This window comes from Canis lupus, chromosome 25 (assembly GCF_048164855.1).
Source record: "Canis lupus baileyi chromosome 25, mCanLup2.hap1, whole genome shotgun sequence".
Taxonomy (NCBI): Eukaryota; Metazoa; Chordata; class Mammalia; order Carnivora; family Canidae; genus Canis; species Canis lupus.
Window position 1 is genome coordinate 24981808 of NC_132862.1, and position 27772 is coordinate 25009579.

Below are 27772 nucleotides of genomic sequence, written 5' to 3' on the forward strand. Positions count from 1 at the left end.
ATTATTTTTGGGCTGTTTGGTCTTTTAAAGGCTGAGTAGAAAATACTTTCTGAGCTGGAAGGACTGCCAATTCCCTACTTGTTGTGTCTTTTCTGTACACTAGATGTCAGTATTGCCTTGCTGTGTCTGTGACACATCTCTATGTGTTTATCAATTAGTGTATCAAGACTGCTATTATTCATAGAAGGAAATATCCACGTACTCTACAAAAAGATAATTAGTCATAAAAGTTATAATTAAATATAGGCTGTGAATATATTTAGACTTTATTCTTTACAGATATTTATCTATTAATAAAAATATTTAAAACCGAACTGAAGCATACAAGTATTGAATCATGTTGTATATCTGAAATTAATACAAAGTTATATGTCCATTATACTTCCGTAAAAAGGAAAAAAACCCTACGGTTTACAAAATAACCCCAAAACTGAAAAAGACAGTTTTTTAAAAAAATTTTTATTTATTTATGATAGTCACACAGAGAGAGAGAGAGAGAGAGAGAGGCAGAGACATAGGCAGAGGGAGAAGCAGGCTCCATGCACCGGGAGCCCGACTTGGGATTCGATCCCGGGTCTCCAGGATCGCGCCCTGGGACAAAGGCAGGTGCTAAACCGCTGCGCCACCCAGGGATCCCTGAAAAAGACAGTTTTATATGATATAAAGCAATTGTATTTCTTTTAGGAGGTATCAGAAGAGATTATAGGATCACCCATTCCAGAACCTAGACAACGCTCAAGACTTTTAAGATCTCAGTCAGAAAGCTCTGATGAAGTTACAGAGTTGGACCTTTCACATGGGAAAAAAGATGCTTTTGTTTTGGAGGTAATACTACATTAGACTAATTTCTTCAAGTTTTTGGAAGATATACATTTTTACAGTCAGATCCTAAATTGATGTGATGTGATTTTGTATCATTACAACTGTTATAAATATATAAAGAAATTTTATTATAGTGATTACAACAAATATGAAAATATTAGAACATAGTAATATTTTTTGATCAATACCAGATACAATAATTCAAGTGGCTCTGGAAAAATTAATGTGTGGGTTGAAATAAAATTCAAACAATGCTAAACTAAAAAAATAATGCTAAATTCTTAGAGCTTTTGTAAACTTGAAGGAATTTAAGAAATTAAAATGCTTTTCTTTCACTTATATCTACTTGTTTCATGTCTTATAACATGTTAGTATAATCATATCCTTTTACATGTGGTATCATAGCACTCCAAATGCTGAGTATAGTGTTTTCTTACTGAATTCAGAAGGTATAGTTGAACTTTCATTATAAAAATACACTCACAACTTTCCTGGAGAATGCATGTGGCGCAGAAGATATATGGAGTCTCCTACCTCACAAATCTACTCCCTCTGCCCTCCCCTGTAAATAGTTAGCTTTGATAGAGATAGATGATCTTCCTTTGGTATTGAAGGAAAGGAAAACAAATGAGGATACTCGGAAATGTTCTGGTAAAGTGCCAGTTGAGAGAAAAAAAATCAGATGCCTTTATATTAGTAAAGCAGGAAGCTGATGGTAAAATTGTATTGAGATGGGATTGGAAGTTTGAAGAATCTAGAACAGTGTCCATGAATGTGATCAGGATGTCAGCCACGGGAGATGCACAAGGCTTAATTAACAGGTGAGAATGTTAATTTGTAGAAAACTCAAACTGTATGAGTATGTGCCTATTTCTCCTATTTTTCTACAATCTGAGAATGAAAAACAAAATGGAGGTTGGTAAAAGAATATGTTGGACTGAGGAGGTAAAAAATTCCATGGTCTTGTTTGCAGTAATGCTACTCAAAGGGTGCTGTGACTGCCTATAGCAGCAGCAGTATCTGGAGTCTTATGAGAAATGCAAATTCTGGGGCCCTTACTTCACACTTAGTGAATGAAATTTCAATGTAGAGCCCAGGAATCTGTCTAACAAATTTTCCAGCATTCTAGAGCATAATTGATCTTTATGGTCCTGGATCCTGACTAAGTAGAGAACAAAAGTGCTTCAGATCTGTGTGGAAAGCGGAGAACAAAGTGCAGATTCAGTAAGAGAAGGAACAGACAGGCAGAACATTGTAGTTGGATTTGGGTGTGGAATGTTTTGGGGAATAGTGGATTGAGGTATGGCCATGACTGTAGCTAAAGTAATGTTAAAAATAGTTCTTAAAGTCTCAAAGGTTGAAGTGTGAGTCCTTCAGACCCACGATGTACTGATGAATCTCAGTATATGTCTAGTTGGATAATAAATAACTAGACATAGTTATTTGCAATGGAATATTGTGGTGTAAGAAGAGTAGGAGTTGCACTTATTTTTTTTTAGATGTACCTTTAAATTTATCCCTATGTAATTCAGTTTTAAAGCATTTTTGTATTTAAGTCAAAAGATCATTTTTCTTAAAATTTCTCTTTATTAACTTATACAGGTAGAGATAATAATTGCTTATGGTATCTTTGTAATAAGCCTTTTGAAAGATGTCCTCATAAAGGCTTGAGAAAAGGCTCTCTTTTTACCTGAATATACTTATAATGTGAAATATTTACTTAGAAGTATTTATAATTACTGTGGAGAAATTTACAGAGATTAGAATTTTTTTTTTCAAGTTTTGAATTTTCATTTAGGGAATAACGGCTCCACTTTTTCTTGACTCTTATGTTTCTATTTATTTAGTAAATAATAAAAACAATGATTTTTTTAATATTTTGAAATTATTATATATTTAGTACTTACGTAATAGCTCTAATCTTTTTATTTTCAGATTGATGACACTGATGCTATGGAAGACGTACATTCTCTACTTACTGATGTTCCTCCTCCTTCAGGTGAACAGAAAAAATTGAGATGAGACTAGTTTTATACATCTTAGTTCATAAGTTCTGAATTTATTTTAAAATACTTTAAAGTACTTTATTTTGAAAAAATTAAAAAATAAGAAAAGTACTTTATTTTAAAGGCTTTATCAGCGTCACATCCTGTTATTTACTTTGCTGCCCCAAAGCTAGAACCATTGTTTAAAAATATTTATGTTAGGACTTAGGTGAACTGAGGGGGCTCCTAACTGGCTCAGTCAGTAGAGCATGTGACTCTTGATCTCAGGATTATAATTTCCAGCCTCATGTTGGGTGGAGAGATTACTAAAAACTAATATTTTTTTTTAAAAAGGGGAACTAGATTTTTTTTTTAAGATTATTTTTTTATTTGAGAGAGAGAAAGAGTGATCACTTGTGTGAGCAGGGGAGGGGCAAGGAGAAAGGAGAGAGGGAGGGAATCTCTAGCAGACCCCCTGCTGAGCAAAGAGCCCATGGGGCTTGATCCCAGGACCCTGAGATCATGACCAGAGCTGAAATCAAGAGGCTTAACTGACTTGAGGACGGTTAACTAACTTGAGCCACCCAGGTTCTCTTAGCTTAATTGATTTTTAATCCTTTTATGTTCATACATTAAAAAAAAAAAAAAAAGGAAAAGAAACCAAACTGATAATTTATTAAGATATTCTAAAGTTTACTGAAGGTAATAATGTTTTAGAAAAAAGAATAAATGGATTTTATAGTTAGAATTCCATGTAATAAGTGAAAAATGTTATTTTTCAACATAAAAGTAGATGAAATATTATATAGTTTAACTATGATTTATTTTGACAGGCTTTTATAGTTGTAATACAGAAATTATGCCTGGTATAAATAACTGGACATCTGAAATACAGGTAAACCTTTCATAATTTTCAATAAATACAATGTATGTGATTTTAGCAAGTTCCTTAATATGTTTTCTCTTTGACCTCCTTATTGCAACTAAAATGTTAGCCTTTTTCATATCACATTATTTATTATTATTAATTATTTGGCAGTTTTATCAACTGTTATACTATTTAGTTAAAAATAATAAAATGACATGCAATTATATCTCCCGTATTTAGATGTTCACATCAGTAAGAGTAATCCGATTAAGCAGCCTTAACCTGACTAATCAAGCCCTTAATAAGAACTTTAATGATCTCTGTGAAAATTTGCTCAAGGTAGGAACCTTTTGACTAACTATATTTTAGTTAAAACACCTAAGAATTATGAAATTAAAAAAGAAAAGTATATTGTCTGGAATATCTTACACAAGTGTGAGCTGAATGATTTTTACTTATATATTATGTAAATCTTAACTCTCTCAACTGGTAAAATGCTAAAGTTGCCATCTTGATATGCCACACTATAAAAAAAAATATATTTTAAGTTATTTTATAATTTTAAGCTTCATAGAAATCTATTGTATATTTGTAAATTTAGAAAAACCATTTTTCTTATATTTTATGACATCGATAAAGCTGATTAAATCTTATTATCTGCTTAAATATTTAAAATGTAAGAATATACAAAATAGAAGTGGACCAGCTTTGTCTTAAACTTTCCTTTTGCCCTGATATAATGTGCAGTGAAAAATCCGTTTTTAAAAAATTTTTAAATTCAAAGAAGTGATATTACTCATATTTTCTGTTATGTAGAGCCTGTATTTTAAACTGCGGTCTATGATCCCCTGCTGCCTTTGCCATGTAAATTTTACAGTATCTCTGCCTGAAGATGAATTAATACAGGTAATTAAGATTCAACTTATTAAGATTTCTAGCTTTTCTGATTTGTCTTAATATTATAAATCTGCCATAATTGAATAAAGCATTTTACTTCCAAATATTTTTAAACAAATATATTAGAATAAATCAGATCATGTATATTTTATTTTTCTAAACTCTAATTATCCGAAAGTAGAATTATATTTCTAGCACATATACAATAGGATGCGTACTTACATGGGATTTCTCCAGTCCCCATATTTTAGAGAAGGTACTTGAGCTCTTTCTGGAATATCTGGGTTTAGTATATATGTCAGACTCAAATGCAGTCTAAATATTTGAGGTTATCTGTAATTCTGGTTGAGAATCTTAACCAGCAAAAGTGAATTAGCCAGTTAGTATAAATTGTTCCATTGTACTGAAGAAGATTTGTGAGAAACTTATTTTGGTGACGATTGTTTTGCTAATATTGTTTCTGTAATTCTAGGTCACAGTCACAGCAGTTGCAATAACTTTTGACAAAAATCAGGCTTTGCAGACCACAAAAACACATGTTGAAAAGTCATTGCAAAGAGGTAAACCTGTGATGGATGGGAGCATAGTTCATGTTTGTCTACATTTATAGTTCAGTGAAAAAAGTTGATTAAATAAGTCACTTGTTTCTTGAAGAAGCAATACTGTCACTTTTTCTGTTTATCTTTTATCAAGATAACTTTGTGAATAAGAATGTTTGACTTGGTATTCTTCACAAATAGGCGTTTGGTGTTTGTTTACATAGAGAATGCTGTTATTTTTTAGACTTAGGTTATAGCATATTCTGCAGTAATTTAGAGGTTTTTTTTTTTTTCTGAGGTCTCTGGAGAGGTCCTCAAGACATCTGAGAACATAATTGATGTAGTAAGCATCATGTATTTTTCTTAGGAAAGGTCCTCAGAGTTGTGCTTTTTCCAGTAAAATCTAGGAAGTAACATTCTTAATATATTCCAAAGAAACTCAAATTATTAAAAACCGCTTATGTGTTGTGAAAAAAAGGAGAAGGGAGATAGTATGCTTTCTAAAATTTAAGGACTTACCAGCTAAATAAAATATTCATGATTAGTCTAAATTTTTATAGTGATTACATTCTACATGTAAAACATTGAATTAATGTCAAATAGAGATATATTAAATGATTGTGTTCAGATATTTATCAAAGAAGATAGAAAATAACTGATTTAAGTATCATTGAACTAGTATGGTAGAAAGAATAGAATAATAGTTATTGAGTTATTATTATTATTATTATTTAGTTATTATTTGCAAGGCATTGTGCTAAGAGATTTACACTTAGTATTTTTTTCTAAATCTTAAAAAACAATCCTATCAGGGAAGATAGCATGTCTCAACATTGTGCGGGTGGAGTGTCTCCATGGGAGAAGCCAGGAAGAAAATAACCAGAAACATTGGAGTGGGGGAAATAGATATATTTCAACCCAGATTCTTACTTTTAAAAAATTGATACTAGATCATTACTAAATAACTAGTATTTTTCTTGCCTCTCAAGCCTCTACAGATAATGAAGAACTTCTGCAGTTTCCACTGGAGCTCTGTTCAGATTCACTTCCTTCTCATCCTTTTCCACCAGCTAAAGGTTGGTTAAGTGAGGGAAATGCAAACACAAATCCTATTTCCTAGTTCCTTTTACTTCTTCATTATAGGCAGTCTTAATCTTGAGATGAAGGTTTATTCTTCATTCCCTCATTGTTTGTTTCTTCATGTTCATAAAGGGGAGAGAGTAATATTCCTCTTATTTTAATTTCTCAAGTAATCTCATCATAAATTATTAAGGTAATGTTTCATGTGATGTTCCATTCTTATACTTCAAATGTAGTAAAGTTTTATTTTCAGAGATCTGAATTTCCCAGAGTGACTATTCACATGTGATATATTGACATTTATATGATATCTGGTAAGGTTTTATCCAGCCACAATCGAATCTTTACAAAAATTTTTAGATTTTCATAGATGACAAAATACTGATTTTCTTCAGAAGAAATGTGGAGGAATTTGGGTGGGGTACTACAAGTGAGAAAGGGATGAGCTCTCTTTTGAGTGTCTTGGTTACTATGGAGGAACATTATTATGTGCTTAAAGATACTGGCATATTTTCAAATGCAAAATGATAGTCTCTTAATGGCAATAAGTCTACTTAGATCTATACAGTCTTTGGAGAAAAATGAGGGGTAGTATTTTCTATTTCTCTTCTGATTTCAGGGCAATTTTTATTAAAAGATTTTTCAGAATTAACTGTATCTTATTTCGTAGCATTATATATAGAATACATGCAGCTTGTGTTTTTTTGTAAATTTTTTATTCTGAGAAATGTTATTTGTAATTTCAAATCAAATTGGCTTTTCTAATTATTACAGTTTAATAACACAGGGACTTTTTTTGTGATTTGTACTTATCAGTTTATCTGATACCAAATTAGTATAGAATAGTTTTATATTCACATTGCATGTATGTGAACAGAGTCTTTACTAAATCAGGGCAAGGCTTGTTTATCTATGTAGATAAATAGATCTTGTCTCATCGTTTAAAGATGAAAAGATAAGCTACTTTCAGATTCTGAACTTCATAACATGGTGATTATGATTCTCTTTGTTTTTTTAATCTAAATTAAATTTTCTAATTTAGAACTCCATAGGGAATTTTAGCATAGTTCAACTCCTATGTTGAAAGAATAGAGATGAAACATCAAATCCAAAGATAATCTGAGTTCAGCTTTATAAATTAAATATAGCTTCTAGAACAAAAAGAACTGTGAAGAATTGTCCTTGAACTGACCAGACAGAATTTCTTTATTTTTTTATTTTTTTCAGACAATTTTTTTTAAAAACACCTACTTTAATACAGAAACTTGTATTTAACACAGGGTTAGTTCCAAATTACTTTAAGGTGTCATTTCATTTATCCTTACCCTGCAGTGGGACGGGTGGGGTGTGGAGGAGGAACCCAAACCAAAAATCTAAACACTAAAAAGATTTGATTAGTTGCTAATCTATGAGTATATATATTTATGGAGATAGGGTCTCTGTTAGCTCAGTTTTACCTTGTTAATCATTAGTGATTTCTGCAGAAGATTGGATTTAAATTCTGTAAATTTGTCATATCTATATCTATACCTTGCAGTTTCTGCAGTAGCTTTCAAAATGTTTTCAAAGGTAATTAAAATTAGTGCTTGTTGAGGTCATTAGTCTATTTTGTACAAATGATACTCTGAACTGAAGAACAACAAAAGAAGAATTTGAGTAGAGTAAGTCATATCTGAACAGTACTTAAAATATTGCAGTTTATTTTATAGTGTGAAGAGGGACCAGAAGGTGGAGTAATAAAGTTAGCAGACCTCAATTCTCATCCCAGTTTTGCTGCTGATAATGTGAGAACTTAGGCCAGTTATCCTCTAATAAACCAATAAACCTCAGTCCCTCATCTGTAAAATGTGAAAAGATTAAGATTCTCTCTATCCTTTAAAGTTCTCTGATTCCTTGGGTTTCTATAATTTATGGTTCTTCAATAATTAATGTGTTTCTGTTATTAAAAACAAGTCAAAAGCCAGTGAATCAAAATCAAAAGCTAATGTTTAAGTTAAATTAAAAATTTCCAAATATCTTCACATCTGTTAAACCAGTAATTTTTAAACTCTGCTTCTCCAAAACATGGAGTTTGTTCAGAGATGCCTCAGGCCTTCTACAAGGTAGGGAGGGAAAAGAGGGTAGGGAGAGTGAGAGGATAGGTCTCTGGAACCCCTACTGCTGAGTTGGAGCAGCTTTGATTCAGTAGGCTTTTACTTACTGATTTTCTATATGTGATTTTTGTTGTAAGAGAGATTTTCAACAAGTTTGAAAACCACTGAATCATATCATGCTGCCATCATGATCATCTTCCTAATGTTCAAGAGCATTACATCCAATACTAATATATAGAAAACTTTATATATGAAGTACTTAACTACAAAACCTATATGCTTTTCCTTGAACATTATGTTTTAAAATAATCAGTAAACACTAAAAGATTTACCTGTACCTTTTCTATAAATAGTTGTGTAAATTGTAGCTTATGTTGGATGCTTATTTATTGTCTTTGCTTTCTCAAATCTTTTCAGGAGGACATGGGCTATACTAAATATACTTGAAAAAGTTACCACAAATTATTTTGGAAGATTTGAGGATAGGATGGGTTTTGACAAAGGTCTGAAGGATGTAATAGAGTGTAATACGTGAATTTAGTGATTGAGCATTTTAACATGAAAGAAGGTTTTAAATAGAGAATAGAAATATATGATAAAAGTTAAGCTTAGTGATTTAGATGTAACAGGCAAGAGAGGAAGGTAAGAGTACTAGGAATAAATGCTCAAAAAAATTTTCTACTTATATGCAACCATAAAGGGCTTAAAAGCCAACTACTAATACTGATAAGCAAATAAATATATAGTTTTTATAGTTTTGTTAGGTCAGTTAACTAAGCTGATGGAGCTTTATCCTTTTTTTTTTTTAATTCTGAAAACTTTGTATCCTAATTTTTTTTCATGTTCTTACTATAAACACGGTGATTAAAAATTTTTTATTTCTTTTATGTTGGCAGAGTAGTTTCAAGAGCTATGCACAGTATATTTATTAATACTTCCATCTTTTAACTTGTAGATAAACCTTTCCTTATCTTTTTAAGTTACTGAAAATGAGTGAATATTACATGAAGAAAAGATGCTTCAATTACATGTATCCTAATTCACTGTGTAGAGTAAGCCTGGGCCTGAATTGTCCATCCATGTTCAATTTTTTCCTTTCATCTTTTGTTATATTTGGTTTTGTTTCTCAAGGTAACAAAATAGTTTGATGTATGTCTCAAATTTATGGCTGGTTTCGTTACCTTGTTCTAGGTATCTTGATTTTTCTGATTTGAAATATTAAAAGGTGCTGAGCCTGAGTGATTTCTTCCAGGAAATTATCATGTGAACATCATAAAAATTTTTTGATGAATACTATGAGGAACACAGATGATGTGGCATCAATGTAAAAATACTTATATGGGGCTGTAAGATGAGAAAAAGGATGGTATAACAAAATTTTTATACCACTCTCGTGTTTTTTCCCATCAATATGTATAGTTTTCTGAATACTACTTTACTCTGAAATGGTTTTAAGAAACTTTAAAAATGTTATAAAATGATAGAACAAATACAGTAAAAATGGAGAATCTGAGTGATAATAATCTGGGTGAAAAGCTAAAAAATAGGTTTTATAGACTATAGTTAATCTCAAAAATTTTATGCATGTAGCTTTTTTATAGAAGGTTAGCATATTATTTTTGATATATGTCTAAAGACCTAAATCTCAGGTACCATACTGTGGGTCTTATGATCTTAGACAAATGTGTGTGAATTATATGCCACTAGAAATATATCTCAAGTACTTTATAAGTTTAATCTATAATAGGATAATAGTTTTCATTAAAATTCTGAGAGTTTAAGCCTTTAAAAAGGTTTAATTTAGATTTTATATACTGTTGGATAAAACCATATGAAGAAAGGTCTTTTATACCTACCTTGTTCCTGCTTTCATTTTGCTTTATGCTGGGGTGGTAGCTTCATATTCAATGTCATAAACTATAAACTGGCAGGAGTAGGCTTTCCACTAAGCAGCTGCTGATTAATGTGACAAGTATAGATCAAATTCTGGATTTCAGTATAAAAATAAAACCCTCAATACATTGTACTCCATAATTAGGTATTCACATTTGAACTTTTTTTATCTTTATTTTTTATTGAGGCTGTAAGGGTTATTTTTTTGTTAAGCCAAATTTGATTCTAAAAAGATAGTTTGATTTTTTTTTTTAAATTTAGTGACTTGCCTTCCATTATTTTAAATGAGTGATTAGAAATATAAATCTATAAAAACTACAAAAGTTAGCTTTTGTTTTATCTTGCCAATGAATGGTTCTAAATTCTTAAAACTATTATATAATTCTTTGCACTAACTAAAAGCATCTTTATATATTAACAATTCATCGCATGTCTGTTTTTTCTCTCCCTTTAAAATGTATTTTGTCACTATGACCAAATGGCAAAATAAAAATTCCATGTTATCAATGGCCCCAACAATTAGTAGGAGGTCCTGAAAGGAGAGAGACACTGAGGGGAAGGATATTGAAGGGAAATAGAAATTAAGGAGGGGAAAATGTATGAGGAACTCATCCCAGACATGGGAGAGAAGGAAGGAAAGAATTAATGGAGAAGTAGGGATAAGGAATCTTTGCCTCTTCAAGGCAACTTGAGTTCAGTGAAATCCAGAGTCTGAGGAAGAGGGAGTAAGCAGCAAAGAAAACTGAATTGGGTTACTGGCAAAAATGGCCTTATTTGGAAGAGAAGACCTAAAGGATGGGAGAGAGAGAAGTGGATGCCTAGAAACAGGCAGGAAAACAAGATGGGGATTGAAGAAAACAAGTGGTTTAGGCTATTGTACACCTTTAGTTGGAAGCTTTAATGACCCAAATAGAGAAGCACATTGTCTTTGTCATCTAATGTATGAATTGTGAGGGAAGTTGAGTTTTTTCCCTTAGTGGACCATCCAAATTGAAGCTATTTATATTTTTCTCTGTGCTTTAATGATTCTTAGCTGTAATATGGCAATTTCATTATCAGTCCACCAATATTTGAATACCATTATGGACAGGGTTTATACAGAATGCTTATACACATAATTTAACTCCATCATTAAGCAAGATTTTATAGTTCTAGGACATAGCTAATCAGTGCATTATATATTGATGGAAATGCCTAAAGAGACATAAAACCAAATTTTTATCATAATAACTAAAAACAATGTTTAGGGGTGCCTGGGTGGCTCAGTGGGTTAAGTGTCTAACTCTTGGTTTGGGCTCAGGTCATGATCTCAGGGTAGTGGGATCAAGCCCCACGTTGGGCTCTGTGCTCAGTGGGGAATCTGCTTGTAATTCTTTCCCTGCCTGTCCCCTTCCACCACCCCTGCGCTGCACCTGTGCATGCCCCCCCCCAAATAAAACAAATCATTTAAAAAAGTTTAAAATAAAAAAAAATCTGAGAATGTTTAAATAACTAAATCGTACATTTTTAAAGACTTCAGATTGCATATAGTTTCTTTTAAGCAGGTTTGCACATCGTGGGGTTTAAACTCACAACCCCAAGATTAAGAGTTGCATGCTATACCAACTGAGCCAGCCTGGCACTCCAGATTGCATATATTTTAATCTGCCAGAGAATCTTGAGAGGTTTCAGGAACTTTTTTTTTTTAGTTTTAGTACTTCTCTAAAATAACCAGGTAAGATTATCTCATATTTTTTTAATTATTCAGAGCAAAGGAGATCTGTAAATTATGATGAAATAAAGTAATCTGTATAGAGCTTTATCATAGACAGCTGAATGGTTATGACAAGTTATTTAGGAGAATGGAGTAGTCTCAAACATCAGAGGCATTGGAGCATATATAATTGAGGGAGGAAGAATCCTTACCACATTGTTTTTTTGTTTGTTTGTTTGTTTGTTTGTTTTTTGGTCATCAATACACTCATTTCCTCTCAACTGCATTTAACCTAGGTTAGTCCCCCCTTCCCACACCAACAGGGCTTGTTAAATATTGTTAGAATGTACTAAGGGAATATAATAGAACCTTCTGTTTTGTTTGCCTTGCTGACTTTCTATGGTTGTTCTTTTGTGGATAACAGGGTTATCACTTATTGGTAACTTCTTAATGAAGGAAAAATAATCATTTTCTTGTATCCAGTGGGAAAGGAAATTGTAAAAGAAGTAGGTTGCTGTGTGGCTTGATTGAGACTTTCTGCATGTAGAATGGGGGAACCTAACATAAGTGTTTGTCTCAAACTCTTCAACATAGATATACAAACGGCTGACAATGAACATTAACTCCTTAACAAAGCCCAAAAGATTTTAATAAGACTTCTAATCCTGAATATGAAATATGTTCCTTTTTTTTTTAAGTTTTGACTTAGAGATTGCATATGGGTTTCTTTTTTCACCATAATTGCTAGTTTACCAATGACCCAGGCAGCTAATACTTGCAGTCCCTTCCCTTTTGAAAAGCATATTACCTTGGAAGCCAAACTGTAATTGGAATGGCAGAGTGACTGAGAATCTGAGGTCATTAAATATCTGAGGTATTCAAACGTTTGAGGTGTCGGTGTTCATCTGTTCCCAGGACCATCTCATCTTGGGCCTTTTCTCTGAGAGAAATATTAAGATCGTAGCAAACATGTTGGATGAACCTGCTCTTTTTAAGTGAGATAAAAAATCATCATCTTTAACCTATCCCTTAAAAATAGCTGCAATTTGGGACACCTGGGTGCTTCAGTGGTTGAGCATCTGCCTTCGGCTCAAGATGTGATCCCGGGATCCAGGATCCAGTCCCACATTGGGCTCCCCGTGGAGGGGCTGCTTCTCCCTCTGCCTGTGTCTCTGCCTCTCTCACTGTGTCTCTTGTAAATAAATAAATAAAATCTTAAAAAAAAAAAAAAAAGAATAGCTGCAATTTAAACTTTTTTTTTTTTCAGATTTTAATTCAAATACATTCATATGTGGAGGCAGGAAAAAGACATTTTCCCTAGCTTTTCTCCCCCTCCACCCTTTGTAAAAAAATTTTTTTGGGAGGAGGGGAGTAATAAATGTACATGGTGAAGAATTCAAATCTTAAAAAAATTATATAGTCCAAAATCAAGCTCCCTTCTCCATTCATTTTACTTTCTAAGAGGCAGCTACCCTCAACCAGCTTTATTGTCAGTCTTTGCAAAGATATTGTTTTTTCTTTTTTAAAAAAACATATTTTACAAATCATTATATACCTTTATTTTTTTTTCACTTGCTATTTAGAGATTAGAACAGATACTTTTTACATGTTTAAGCTCTTTTTATGAACATTTGTCATTAGATTATATACAGTTGCTACTAGGAAGTTTCATATTACCCACATAATACTGAGATATAGAAGGTAAATTTCATTTTAGTAATTTTCACTTTTTTTAAGCCTTTTCCCCCCGTTCCCCTTTTAAAAACTTGCACAGAATTCCTAATGCCAACTATATTTTCTGTAAGTCTACACTCGCCAAGTCTGTACTGCATAAGACATAGAGCCCTGGGACTTCCCTGGCATCTGTAAGCTTAGGGTAGGCATTTGTTGTCCCAGCTTCTGCACTACGGCCTTTTTCAGTGCTGGACTAGCTGTCCTTAGACATGTGGTAAGCTTCTGAATGTGAGTTCTGTTCTGGTCACCTTCCTGTAGGTTCTGTCTCCTTCTGGGCTTCTAAAGCTCCTCAAGATCCTGAATCAGGGAGGACTTTTTCTTGCCTAGACCTACAGTCTGAGGGCAGTCAGGGCACAGCCACAGCATGGTATCCTTACAGTCATTTTGTGAACCCTGCGTTGTGGTATTATAAGAGGAATGCCAGTCACTATACACTTTCCAGTATTACCTAGTGGTCAGTTGCATTATAAAAATGGGAAGAGGAGAGAGTATGGAACATTGCATCCAGTTGCACCTAGTTAGCAGAAACCTGTATAAATCTTATCTTAAAAAGGTGTAATGTTTATTAATTTAAGAATATTACCTAAAGATTAACACATTAAACAGATAAAAATATGTTTTTACTTAATTTATAAATTTCTAAGAAAACTGGATGACCGAAATCATCCTCAGTGTTTTTTAGGTGTTATTTCTAACATGGCAACACTATTTTTTCAGTTACAAAAATTTTTGAATCAAAATTCAAGTATGGTAGTGTAGGTAGAGTCAGAACTTTACAAATAGATTATGAAAGTTTTTGTTATGGTACTGTTTAAATTTGTACAATACCTTAAATAGCAATAATAAAAATACAAAATACCAAGGAAAATTCTGGATGTTCCTTTTATGAGGTTACTGGAAAGGGAGTGATTTCCAGTTTGGGATCTAGTTTTGTTCTGTGGGGTACATCACTTTTTAGTTCTGTGATGTCTTGATGCTACCAGATGGAGCTGTTGATAGTGAAGTCCTTGAATGAGGGGGTTTGGTGGTGAGGGGAAAGGTTATGGCTAGTAAGCAGTTTGTGTTTATCTGTGAGACATAGGTCATTGCCTGGTCTGTAATTTTTAATATTACTGGCTCTTCCCTCCCCCACCCCAACAAACATTTCCCTCCATGTTTCATTTCAGATTTTCTTCCTAATACATTGATGCTTTTCTCTGCTCAGTTTTCTCACCCTGCTTTCATCCTACTAACATTTGTTACTATGTCTATATGTTCTTATGTCTATAATGTTTCCTAAACTCTTTATGTTACAGTAACAAGTAATCTTCCTTGGCATGATATTTATTAACTGAGCTAGCTTTCATATATCGGTAGAAACTGCATAAAAACCTAAATACTTCTATTTGGTTTGCTTTTATAATGAAGCCCTAAATATTTCCTTGTATTCATCTGGCTAATAGAGGTATTGACAAACAGCAAAGAAGAGATACCGGCTTGTACTTAGCATTCAAGCTAATGTTGTTCATATTGTCTTATTAGAACACCTGGAGAGTGCAAGTTCTAACTCAGGTATACCAGCTGCACAGAGAGGTGAGTTTGTCTAATTAAGCAAATAGTCACCAGAGGTGTGTAATTCTAGTGTGGTGCATAAACATACAGACATTGGAGAAATGCACTGGACAGTGGAATAGACACCAAAATGTGGCTTTATTGTAGTTAGAATGTGTCTTTAAAAATATTAATTAATTAAACCAATAACATTTTTAGCATTTTAATAGTTTCCCTGTTTCTAAAAATAAAATTTTAGCGCTTTAATATTATTTTTTAGCTCGGTAGTGGTAAAAGACTTTTTTTAAAAAGGATAACTTGTTAGACTCCCACCTGCCTTCCCAGTCAATGTCATCAGAAGCTTTGTTGCCAAAATTAGATGTGAAAACAGAATATTGACCAAAGTGACCCTTTGGCTTTCCTGTAACTGATGGTAGAAAGAATGTGTTTTAATAAAGGATAAATCAATTAGTGATTTTTAAAATGTATTCTTCAGCATTTGATTCGCATTATTTTTTTGATTTTAGAGTAAAAGTAGGGAAGAGAATTATTCACAAAGTTTGGATTATAAATAAAGTCCTAAAATATAGACAGTTAAAACATTGTAAAGTTAAAAAAAAATGGGAAATAAAGTTAGTTAAAGCACTATATGGTCCTTTCACTGTTATTTCTATTAGGCCTTGCTTCCATTTCCCCTAAGAGACCACACAACTATGACATTACCAAAAACGCTCAGCCAGCTAATTGAGAACTTGGTTTTGGACAAATCAGTGTCTAAAGCTTGACTCTTTACTGTCTCTCATATCTGACTTGAAAAGGACCATTCTTTTTCTAAGTTACAGTTAAATTACATCATCAGAAGGAGTGTTATGACGAGTAAGAGACGTCATCCATATTTTTTCTTTGTTTTTTCTTTTGTTTTCTGTCTGTGTTTTCAGCAACGTCAGTTGATTACAGTTCCTTTGCAGACAGATGCAGCAGCTGGATAGAGCTCATTAAACTGAAAGCTCAGACCATAAGGCGCGGATCAATTAAGACAAGTAGGCGGATGTTTCTACCACATTATGATCTGAGAAGCATATCCCTGATTTCCCAGTGGTGAAGGCTAGACCTTACTACCCAGTAATAACATTGCCAATCAGTCACATGATGGAGTGTGAAAGCTGCAGACTCTCATGGTCACTTAGCAAAAGTTATTGAAGAGCTTTGTGATTTGTTCATTTTTAACTGTACAGTTGTGTTTCAAAATTTTACTTTTTTGTGAAAATATTCTTCAAAGTGTATAAATAGATATTATATCCTTCTAATGGAAGGAAATGAGCTCTCTTACTGAAGAGATACTCTTCCAGGGTCCAAGCTAATATGTTGTAGATGGCATGTGTTAGTTTACTAAGAGTGATATCCAGAGGGCTAAAAGAATGAGGTATTTCTGAATTAAAAGGAGTTAACTCTTATCGCACTGCTAGAATCTGGATCATTACTATGTGTTCTTTATACTCCATGTGTTTTGGTAGACTTTGAGTCCATGTATTTGAGTGAAAAGAATTTCCATTAAAAAGGAAGGAAAGGATCTTTTAAAGGAAAGATCACAGGATATGGAACCAGCCAGATCTGGTTTGGGATCCTAGAAGTGTCATTTTAATAGCTGTGTGACCTTGGTCAAGTTATTTAACTTCTCTGAGCCACAGTTTCCTCATGTGTAAAATGGGGATAATAATACCTATGTTGCTGGGTTGTTGTAAAGATTAGATACATATACATATATGTATATCTGGCTTATGGTAGTTACTTGTTAAGTGGTAGCTATTATTATTCATGTTATTTTATAAGCAGTCAACTTTTAAACAGCCAAGGTCATTTAAGTTTTTAAAATTATGAGTTTGATCAGAAAGTTTTGGAGAAAAAAACCTATTACAACTAGTTAACGTAAGGTTTATCTACAAGTTGACAATGAAGAAGTCGTCTGCAAAAGATGGAAAAAACTGCACTGGGAAATATAACAACTTTCACACTCTCTTTGTAATAATTTGTTCCTACAGCAGATAATTTTTAATGCTCTACCGCTTTTTCTTTTTCTTCACTTTATAACAATCATTGTGTGTGTAGCTACACCGCATCAACATTTTCTTTTGCAGGAATGCCATTTTTCTTCCAAAAGAATTCCATTCCAGCATTTCTACTTAAGTTTTTCTTTCCCTCTCTTTTTAATTGCATGCAGTGCATGATAATTTCTTTACTTTCATGACATGGCTTAGCCTCACAGACAGCTGAATGTTGTCACCACTTATTTGGAAACCTTAGGGAATAATTAAGTTACCAACACCTGATCTTGATGTTTTTTTTCTTTCTCCAAATTTAGCTGTGACAGTTGAAAAAGCAAGTCCTATGGGTGAAGGAAATTTCCGGAACCGTTCAGCTCCACCTTGTGCAAATTCTACAGTTGGAGTTGTTAAGATGACACCTCTTTCTTTCATTCCTGGAGCAAAAATAACTAAATATCTTGGGATAATTAACATGTTTTTTATTCGGGAAACCACTTCTCTTCGTGAGGTAATTTTATAACATTGTTTTTGTGAATTTTCTGATTGAAGACATTAGTAACAAAAGCAAATTTCAGATCGTTATTTTTTGCCAAAGCACACACCTGTGTGCACACACACACTTTTTTTGTTATTTTGCAATAACCTGTATAGATTGATTCTGGATTAGACTTAACTAAATTTCATATAGCACACAGTATTATCACAAGAGTTATGTTGGCTTTAATTTCATTTATTATTAGAAATCCCAGATCCTTATCAGGTGATAAATAAAATAAGCAAATTGATCCATGTTTGATTAGAGATTTAAAACAGCCTGAAAGTGCTTGCTTTGGCAACACATATACTGAAACAGCCTGAAAGAACAGCTTAGTTTTCTCAAGTAAGTTACTTGCCAGATACTTTTTTTTTTTTTTTTGCCAGATACATTTAAATAACAGTTTTTAAGGATTTGCATTTAGAAATCATGGGGTCTATATTATAGATGGATGTCTATGGGAATAGTTTATCTCTGTTATTTGCTTCCCCTGAAAAAGAATGCAGCTGCTCATTTTATTCCACATCCCTCCAAAAGTACATGTGAAACCATTTATTCAAATTCTACCTTACCCTGGGTAACAGTAGTTACAATATTTTGATGTGGTCAAATTTAAGAATCAAAGTCAGCCTTTTATATCTTTTATTACAAAGGAATTTAAACTCAAGAACATTTTATTTACATCTATCTTAGGTTATGAAATAAGGCTAGAGCAAATTAATATTGTGAATAGGGAAATTTTTTATTGAATACGTATGAAACCCAATAAACTCTTCAGTCAAAAAACTCTTTTTTAAGTGTATGCATTATAAAGATGACTTAATTATGCTTTTTTTCCCATTGTTTCACCATCAGTGTTTCTACACTTCCTTAAAAATAATAGCCCTTTTACTTTTCTTTTTTTAAGTTGGGCCTAGCATGGAGCCCAACACAGGGCTTGAACTTGCAACCCCAAGAACAAGACCTAAGCAGAGATCAAGAGTCAGGCACTTAACCGACTAAGCCACCCAGGTTCCCCCAGCCCTCATACATAAATACATACATACATTTATTTATTTATTTTTAAAGATTTTATTTATTTATTCATGAGAGACACAGAGAGAGAGAGGCAGAGACACAGGCAGAGGGAGAAGCAGGCTCCTTGCAGGGAGCCCTATGTGGATCTTGATCCCAGGTCTCCAGGATCACGCCCTGGGCTGAAGGCGACGCTAAACCACTGAGCCACCCAGGGATCCTCATACAATTATTTATTTATTTATTTAATTAATTAATTAATTTATTTATTTAAATTTTTATTTATTTATGATAGAGAGAGAGAGAGAGAGAGGCTTTATTTATTTTTTTAAATAAATTTATTTTTTATTGGTGTTCAATTTAGCAACACCCAGTGCTCATTGCTCATCCTGTCAAGTGCCCCCCCCCAGTGCCCGTCACCCATTCACCTCCACCCCCCACCCTCCTCCCCTTCCACCACCCCTAGTTCGTTTCCCAGAGTTAGGAGTCTTTATGTTCTGTCTCCCTTTCTGATATTTCCCACACATTTCTTCTCCCTTCCCTTATATTCCCTTTCACTATTATTTATATTCCCCAAATGAATGAGAACATATAATGTTTGTCCTTCTCCGATTGACTTACTTCACTCAGCATAATACCCTCCAGTTCCATCCACGTTGAAGCAAATGGTGGGTATTTGTCGTTTCTAATGGCTAAGTAATATTCCATTGTAAAGAGAGACCACATCTTCTTTATCCATTCATCTTTCGATGGACACCGAGGCTCCTTCCACAGTTTGGCTATTGTGGACATTGCTGCTAGAAACATCGGGGTGCAGGTGTCCCGGCGTTTCATTGCATCTGTATCTTTGGGGTAAATCCCCAACAGTGCAATTGCTGGGTCGTAGGGCAGGTTTATTTTTAACTCTTTGAGGAACCTCCACACGGTTTTCCAGAGTGGCTGCACCAGGTCACATTCCCACCAACAGTGTAAGAGGGTTCCCTTTTCTCTGCATCCTCTCCAACATTTGTGGTTTCCTGCCTTGTTAGTTTTCCCCATTCTGACTGGTGTGAGGTGGTATCTCATTGTGGTTTTGATTTGTGTTTCCCTGATGGCAAGTGATGCGGAGCATTTTCTCATGTGCATGTTGGCCATGTCTATGTCTTCCTCTGTGAGATTTCTCTTCAGGTCTTTTGCCCATTTCATGATTGGATTGTTTCTTTGGTGTTGAGTTTAATAAGTTCTTTATAGATCTTGGAAACTAGCCCTTTATCTGATATGTCATTTGCAAATCTCGTCTCCCATTCTGTAGGTTGTCTTTTAGTTTTGTTGACTGTATCCTTTGCTGTGCAAAAGCTTCTTATCTTGATGAAGTCCCAATAGTTCATTTTTGCTTTTGTTTCTTTTGCCTTCGTGGATGTATCTTGCAAGAAGTTACTGTGGCTGAGTTCAAAAAGGGTGTTGCCTGTGTTCTGCTCTAGGATTTTGATGGACTCTTGTCTCACATTTAGATCTTTCATCCATTTTGAGTTTATCTTTGTGTATGGTGAAAGAGAGTGGTCTCGTTTCATTCTTCTGCATGTGGATGTCCAATTTTCCCAGCACCATTTATTGAAGAGACAGACTGTCTTTCTTTCAATGGATAGTCTTTCCTCCTTTATCGAATATTAGTTGACCATAAAGTTGAGGGTCCACTTCTGGGTTCTCTATTCTGTTCCATTGATCTATGTGTCTGTTTTTGTGCCAGTACCACACTGTCTTGATGACCACAGCTTTGTAGTACAACCTGAAATCTGGCATTGTGATGGCCCCAGCTATGGTTTTCTTTTTTAATATTCCCCTGGCTATTCGGGGTCTTTTCTGATTCCACACAAATCTTAAAATAATTTGTTCTAACTCTCTGAAGAAAGTCCATGGTAGTTTGATAGGGATTGCATTAAACGTGTAAATTGCCCTGGGTAACATTGACATTTTCACAATATTAATTCTGCCAGTCCATGAGCATGGAATATTTTTCCATCTTTTTGTGTCTTCCTCAATTTCTTTCAGAAGTGTTCTATAGTTTTTAGGGTATAGATCCTTTACCTCTTTGGTTAGGTTTATTCCTAGGTATCTTATGCTTTTGGGTGCAATTGTAAATGGGATTGACTCCTTAGTTTCTCTTTCTTCAGTCTCATTGTTAGTGTATAGAAATGCCACTGATTTCTGGGCATTGATTTTATATCCTGCCACGCTACCAAATTGCTGTATAAGTTTTGTCAATCTTGGGGTGGAGACTTTTGGGTTTTCTATGTAGAGTATCATGTCATCGGCGAAGAGGGAGAGTTTGACTTCTTCTTTGCCAATTTGAATGCCTTCAATGTCTTTTTGTTGTCTGATTGCTGAGGCTAGGACTTCCAGTACTATGTTGAATAGCAGTGGTGAGAGTGGACATCCCTGTCTTGTTCCTGATCTTAGGGGAAAGGCTCCCAGTGCTTCCCCATTGAGAATGATATTTGCTGTGGGCTTTTCGTAGATGGCTTTTAAGATGTTGAGGAATGTTCCCTCTATCCCTACACTCTGAAGAGTTTTGATCAGGAATGGATGCTGTATTTTGTCAAATGCTTTCTCTGCATCTAATGAGAGGATCATATGGTTCTTGGTTTTTCTCTTGCTGATATGATGAATCACATTGATTGTTTTACGAGTATTCTCATACAATTTTTTTTTATTTTTATTTTTTTTCATTTATTTATGATAGTCACACACAGAGAGAGAGAGAGGCAGAGACATAGGCAGAGGGAGAAGCAGGCTCCATGCACCGGGAGCCTGATGTGGGATTCGATCCCGGGTCTCCAGGATCGTGCCCTGGGCCAAAGGCAGGCGCTAAACCGCTGCGCCACCCAGGGATCCCTCATACAATTTTTTAATGTCATGCTCACCATCCTGTACCTGGCACAGTGCCCGGCAGAATAGACATAAGTACTTTGGTGTAAATGAGGCAGTGACTTCCGGCAGACTGATTGATAGATGTTTCCTTTATGATAAATTAGTTTTTAAATCATATTCTAATTGTATTGAAATGGAAAAGACACTATCAGTATATTCTCAAAACCCTTTTTAATGTAGAATTAAAATAGGTAACACTTTTGAGCCCATTTAAGTTTGACAAAGAAAGTTGGGCGTGAGAAGCTAGATAGATTGGTGAATTAATTTTCCAATTGCTCCGAGTAGTACATGGATATTGCGTTATTTTAGTCCATAATATTGTATATCCTAAGTGCCTCCTCTACTGCTTACGCAGCCATATCCCAAAATGTTACTTCATAGTACATTTCCCTTCAACAGAGATTTTGTAATAGTAACTGTATGGCATAATATCCCAAATTTATTCACTGCTTGATACGTTATTTGCTTTCAATTATGTAATCTTTTAAGAATTACACTTCTGTAGTCTCTGTTACTCTGTTATCAGAATTCTGAGATTTAAAAGGCAGGAGGAAAACAGATACGTAAAAGAAAAAAAAACATGTACTGAGCTATGACTGAGTTGGAAGTAAGCTGAAATACCTCAATTCCTTAATTACAAAGAGAACTGCCTTTATGTGTAGGATCTATATGTAGGATCCTCGGGCTTTTTTAGAAATGTATGATCTGGTCAAATGTGTTTTCTAACAGTGCATTAAATTTTGCCCTTATGTGCTCACTTCTGCAGCACATATACTAAATTTTGCCCTTAACTTCCAATTTAAAGTTGGAAATTTCTTCCTAGATTGTAAATAACCTCCAGTAGAATTCATGGAAAACTTAGGTTGTAAAGCTTTTTAAGCTCTCAGCTAGACTTTGGTTTCTGTTTTATTTTTGAACACTGAAAACATTCTCTAAACTACTGGATTTCATTCCCTGAAAAATATGTGTGGGATACTCAGTGTGTGCACCTGTTGAACTAGGTGTTAGCATATAATTATGAGCAAAACAGGCAGCAGTCTCTGACCTGTTGGGATTTACAGGGTAGTGGAACTGGAGTGTGGTGAGCATTAAGCAAATAATCATAGAACTAATGTATAATTACTAGTGTTAGTAAGTAATACAAAGAAATACCACAGAGGTTATCAGAGTATGATAGGGAAACTGAATTTAGATCTGATAGTTAGAGAAGGTTTTTCTGAGGAAGTTACATATAAACAGGGACCTGAGTAATTGAGTAAGTTATCCTGGTGGAAAATTGGGTGAGGAGCCTTCCGGACCAGCATGCATAATGACCCTGAGGCAGGAAAAGTGCTTGATATGTTTGAGAAATGGATACAAAGCCAAGTGTACCTGGAATATGCTTCAGAATGGGAGATAAGGAGAGCAGACAAGTTTTATTATTTATATTTACCATCAATTTCTGTGAGTGAGGGGAATGATTTGATGGAAATGTTGAAGATGGAGAAACAGTTTGAATTCCTGCTCTGCCATTTTTTGGTAGCTACATGGTCCTAGCTAGTCAAGGGCAAATGACACATTTCTGACTTCAGTTTCATTATCTGTATTGTAGGATATTAATCGCCGTCACAGGGACGTCTGGGTGGCTCAGCGATTAAGTGTCTGCCTTTGGCTCAGGGTGTGATCCTGGAGTTCCGGGATTGAGTCCCACATCAGGCTCCCTGCCTGGAGCCTGTTTCTCCTTCTGCCTATATCTCTGCCTCTCTCTCTGTGTCTCTCATGAATAAATAAGTACATAAATCTTCAAAAAAAAAAATCCCCATCACAGATATGTGTTCAGTAAAGGTTTGTTCATTCATGCAACAAATTAAAATGAAATTAAAACGATCATCCATTATATTAAGATCATTTAATATGTTTTAATATAAATTACTTGGCATTTTATATACATAGTTTGATTTTCTTGTATATTATTTTCCAGGAAGGAGGAGTCAGTGGTTTTCTCCACGCTTTTATTGCTGAAGTGTTTGCAATGGTGAGAGCTCATGTTGCTGCATTAGGAGGGAATGCTGTTGTCTCCTACATAATGAAGCAGTGTGTCTTCATGGAGAATCCAAATAAAAACCAGGTGAGTTGTAGTTAAAAACTTCTTTTGGGGGAACCTGAGGATTTCCTCCATGGCTTTCTCATCTACCACTCTCTCCCTATCCCCCACCAAAGAGAATTGTTCTTTAGAACCTTTTCTAGATGCTTAAAACATGTTTTAACGAATATATTAATGGTCATACGTAGATCAGATGCTGGTTTCATATCCTGAGTATTCTTAAGTACCTATAAAACTTTTGCTCCTAAGTTACTGTGAAAAACACCCTTTAGTTTGGACTGTTATCTCTCCAGTTCTAACTGGTATACTGGTGAAGAGTACATTCCAATTATTATTCCCAATAAATAATTCTGTTAGTAGGGCCAAAGGATTGTTGTTTAGGATTAATTTTAGGATAAATTTCTTTTACCAGTATTCTTCATATTAACTGACTTAGAATTGTTAAAGTTTCTTTTGGAAAATGTAATTTTATCAATGGGGTTGTATGAGTGTCCTTTCCTATGAGTTGCCTTCTTTTCCTTTGTTCATTTTTCTCCTGGGTTGTCTATCTTTTTCAACTATGTAGCGTTGCTCCTAAAATAATAGAAAATTATGAGCAGATTGTTGAGTTGGTGCTTGAACATGTCCTATTGTTTGTATAGGCACAGTGTCTTATAAATGTAAGTGGTGATGCAGTGGTTTTTGTTCGTGAATCCGAATTAGAAGTGGTGTCAACTCAGCAGCCTACTGCCAACTGCCAGCCATCATGTACTGGAGGAGAAGTTACAACCTGAAGTAAATTAGAAAGAAAGAGCTCAAGTAAATGAAATTCATCTGTCTCCATTGTTTTGTCTTTAATTATCTTACTGGACTTTTAAAGGTGAACTTAATTTGAGATAATTAAGAAGAAATTGGTATATTATGAGTAGATTTGATTTATCTGGGATCTCTTGGAGGCATGGGAATTTTCAAATCTTTTCTGTTCGCCAAGCCTGGTCAGGCCCCATGGAATCTTGACCCTTCACTAAGTTCAGATAGATTTCTCAGAGAACTGTAGATGGAAGCTATTTGTAATTTATGTTGACTTTAATTAAATCATACTTTGAAACACAAATGGTAAGATTATCAAGAAACTATAATAGCTATCCTAGTGTAATTGAAAGAAAGTAAGCAAGAAATTTTCCAAATTGTCAATGAGTAAATAATCTGATTTGAGGAATGTGTGGGAAAAAATGGAGAAAAGTTTTGAGAACACTATGTGGGCTTCCTAACAAGTTTTATTTTGATAACAACTGAATTCGGAATTTAGTAACAACCAAAAGGGAAGAGTGCTTCAGCCATCTTTTAAAAAGAAGTTAAAATTCTGCAACTTGTATCCATACTATGTCCTAACTACTGTAAAAGAAGAAGTAATTTATTAGAGCCCGTGACCTTCCTTTGAAAGTTTTTTTAACGTAAGGAGGGAGAAGAAAATTAACTATATAACTTTGTAACTGGCCAAATTTTGTTAGTGTTTAATTTGTCTAAAATAAGCTTGGCTTGCACTGGAAAGAAAAGGTCAGTGAATTTGGTCAAAGTAGCTAAGTACAATTGACCTAGTAGGAGCATAAAATTATTTCTAATAGAATCATACTGCACTCTTACCAAATAAACAGAATTATATCTTAGGGATTTTTGATGGTGAGTTAGATTATATTTGGCATAGAATTTGGAAATGTAACTTGAATGTAAATATGCTGCAAAATGTTGAATGTATACATACAAATACTTTTTTTTGTCAATGCCAAATACCTATTATAAATGAAATTTAAAAAGTACATTCCTCCTTTGCACAATAAAATTTCTTTATAAAACTCATGATTTTGCTCTTTCAGGATAATAAACTACCCAAAAGATTAGGAGTCATTTCCTTGTTATCACAGGTGTCAATATTTTTCTGTATTTTGTTTATAATTTTATTTTTTAAATAAAAAGTTTATAAACTGGAATATTCCTAAATTTCGTTTGCCTCATTTGTGTAGTGTAGTACTGCTGGAAGTCTGAAATCACTTTCCATATGATCATCTCTATTCATTTCTTTAGTTACCAAACATTCATTCAGTTAGCTTCTACTGTAATTATTCTTGTTGCACTTCCATTGTCTTTGATAGGTAGGTATTCACATTCAGCAACCACTGAATGCCTACTAGATCTGAGGGCACAGTTTTAGACAGTGAACAAAACACACCAAAGTTCCTATGATCATGGAGCTTATTTTCAGTGGCTACACAAGTAAATAATTTGTAAAATGTACACACACACACACACACACACACAGTAACAATTGTTAATGTTTCCTGAATGCTTACTCTATGCCAGGCAGCGTAAAAAACATATTTTTGTATTAATACTTTTAATCTTTACAGAAATCCTGTGGGGTAGAGGTAGATGTTATAGTTAAGCCCTATTTTATAGGTGAGGAAGCTGAATAGAGAGTTTGATTTGCCCAGAGACACAATAAATAGAGTCAAGATTCAAGCAGAGGCAATCTGGCTTTGAAACTACACTATTAAGTGAGAAAATGTGTGTAGCTTGGGATGAAGGTAGCTTCCAAAAGGAAGTAATATTTAAATTGAGTTCAGAAAAATACACAGTTCATTGGAATTGACTGTTCCAATTTTATCCATCCATTCATTCATCTAACATTGCTGAATATGTTTTAGAGTTCTTTCTAGGCAGGGGAATACTACTATATCACTAATTGAGTACTTTGTGCCATATCCTATGCATAGAGATAAACATTATTACTAATTCTTTTTTAAAGATTTTATTTATTTATTTGAGAGAGAGCAAGCGCATACATGTACACGAGCAGGGGGAGGGGCAAAGGGAGAGAGACCGGCAGACTCCCTGCTGAGTGTGGAGCCCAACTGGGGGTTTGATGCAATGTGGGGTTCAAGGTGGGGCTCAACTGGGGGCTCCATCTCAAGGCCCTGAGATCATGACCTGAGCCAAAGTCAGATACCTAAAACCAACAGCCACCCAGGCACTTCAAACATTATTACTAATTCTTAAAGTAGCTGGGTGGCATTAGCTCCAGTTGATATGAACAATTGTATGCTCAACAAAGGCCTGGGCTGATTTCTAGAAAAACTAGAGTTTCCTTAACTACTCAGGCTTGCTCTCTGCTCACATGGGCCATTTGCTCATGTTCTCTACCTTTGAAGCTTAATCAGCTCATGCCAAGATGGGCTCCTTCCAGAAAAGCTAACGTTGCCCTATACCCCAAGAGCTGCTGCTGTTTTATGTGGATTCTCTCAAAATGATCATTTTGAACAGATAGGCTGTGACTTACTCTTTTGGAAAGACTGAGGCCTATCTATCTCTTTAATTTGCTAGCTGCTCCAAAGGTAAACTATACAACTTAACCAATGTTAGATTTGCTACCCCATGTCCTCTACCTCCTCTTCCCTAACCCATTACCATATGGATTCCAGTTCCTCTGCCTTTTGTATGACAATGATACAAGTATTGGATTGCTGACAAGCTTTTTCATATTTCTATTAATAATCTACTAAGGAGTTATTTACATTCAGTAAAATTAAGTGTACAGTTCATGGGGCTATAACCAATAGGTTCAGCTGTCCAAAGTAAAGAACATCCCCATCACATAAGAGAACATTTCTGTCACACACACATGCACACACATGAAAAAAACAAACCATTTCCATCACCCCAGGAGGTTTTCCTTTTGTCCTTTTGCAAACAGTCCACTTCCCCTTCTGTGTAAACGGGGTCTTGTGGCTCAATAGCTTTCACTTAGTGTAGTGATTTCTAGGTGCATCTACATATGGACAACATTTTTGGCTATTTTGAATAAAGCAATTTAAAAAATTTGAGTTGCTGTTTTCTGTGAAAATTGAATTTCTATTCTTGGGAGTTGACTTTTTCTTGTAGATAATTCGCCAGGTGTGTGACAAGTATGTTGTCCATCAACATAGTTTCTGGTACCTTTTTACCATAACCAAACATTTAATTTTATTATGGACAATATGACTGTCTCTTCTTTCTTAGATTTCCTTAGTTACGATGATCTCCC

The 27772-nt window shown here is 34.4% G+C and overlaps 1 protein-coding gene across 26 annotated transcripts in view; it reads left to right on the plus strand.

Annotated features, from left to right (window-relative positions):
- C2CD5 (C2 calcium dependent domain containing 5) overlaps window positions 1-25682 on the plus strand; it is a 101368-nt gene extending 75686 nt beyond the window's left edge. For 11 of the 26 annotated variants that reach the window (XM_072798695.1, XM_072798697.1, XM_072798684.1 and 8 more), the window contains 12 exons: window positions 685-825; window positions 2758-2821; window positions 3641-3702; window positions 3916-4014; window positions 4492-4581; window positions 5045-5132; window positions 6101-6187; window positions 15126-15176; window positions 16073-16174; window positions 17494-17684; window positions 23593-23739; window positions 24357-25682. In XM_072798695.1, the coding sequence (XP_072654796.1) occupies window positions 685-825; window positions 2758-2821; window positions 3641-3702; window positions 3916-4014; window positions 4492-4581; window positions 5045-5132; window positions 6101-6187; window positions 15126-15176; window positions 16073-16174; window positions 17494-17684; window positions 23593-23739; window positions 24357-24488 (1254 nt within the window). In that variant the 3' untranslated portion in view covers window positions 24489-25682. The remainder of the gene's footprint in view (window positions 1-684; window positions 826-2757; window positions 2822-3640; window positions 3703-3915; window positions 4015-4491; window positions 4582-5044; window positions 5133-6100; window positions 6188-15125; window positions 15177-16072; window positions 16175-17493; window positions 17685-23592; window positions 23740-24356) is intronic. The other 15 variants (XM_072798685.1, XM_072798698.1, XM_072798689.1 and 12 more) reach the window with 4 other exon arrangements.
- Window positions 25683-27772: the final 2090 nt, after the last annotated feature.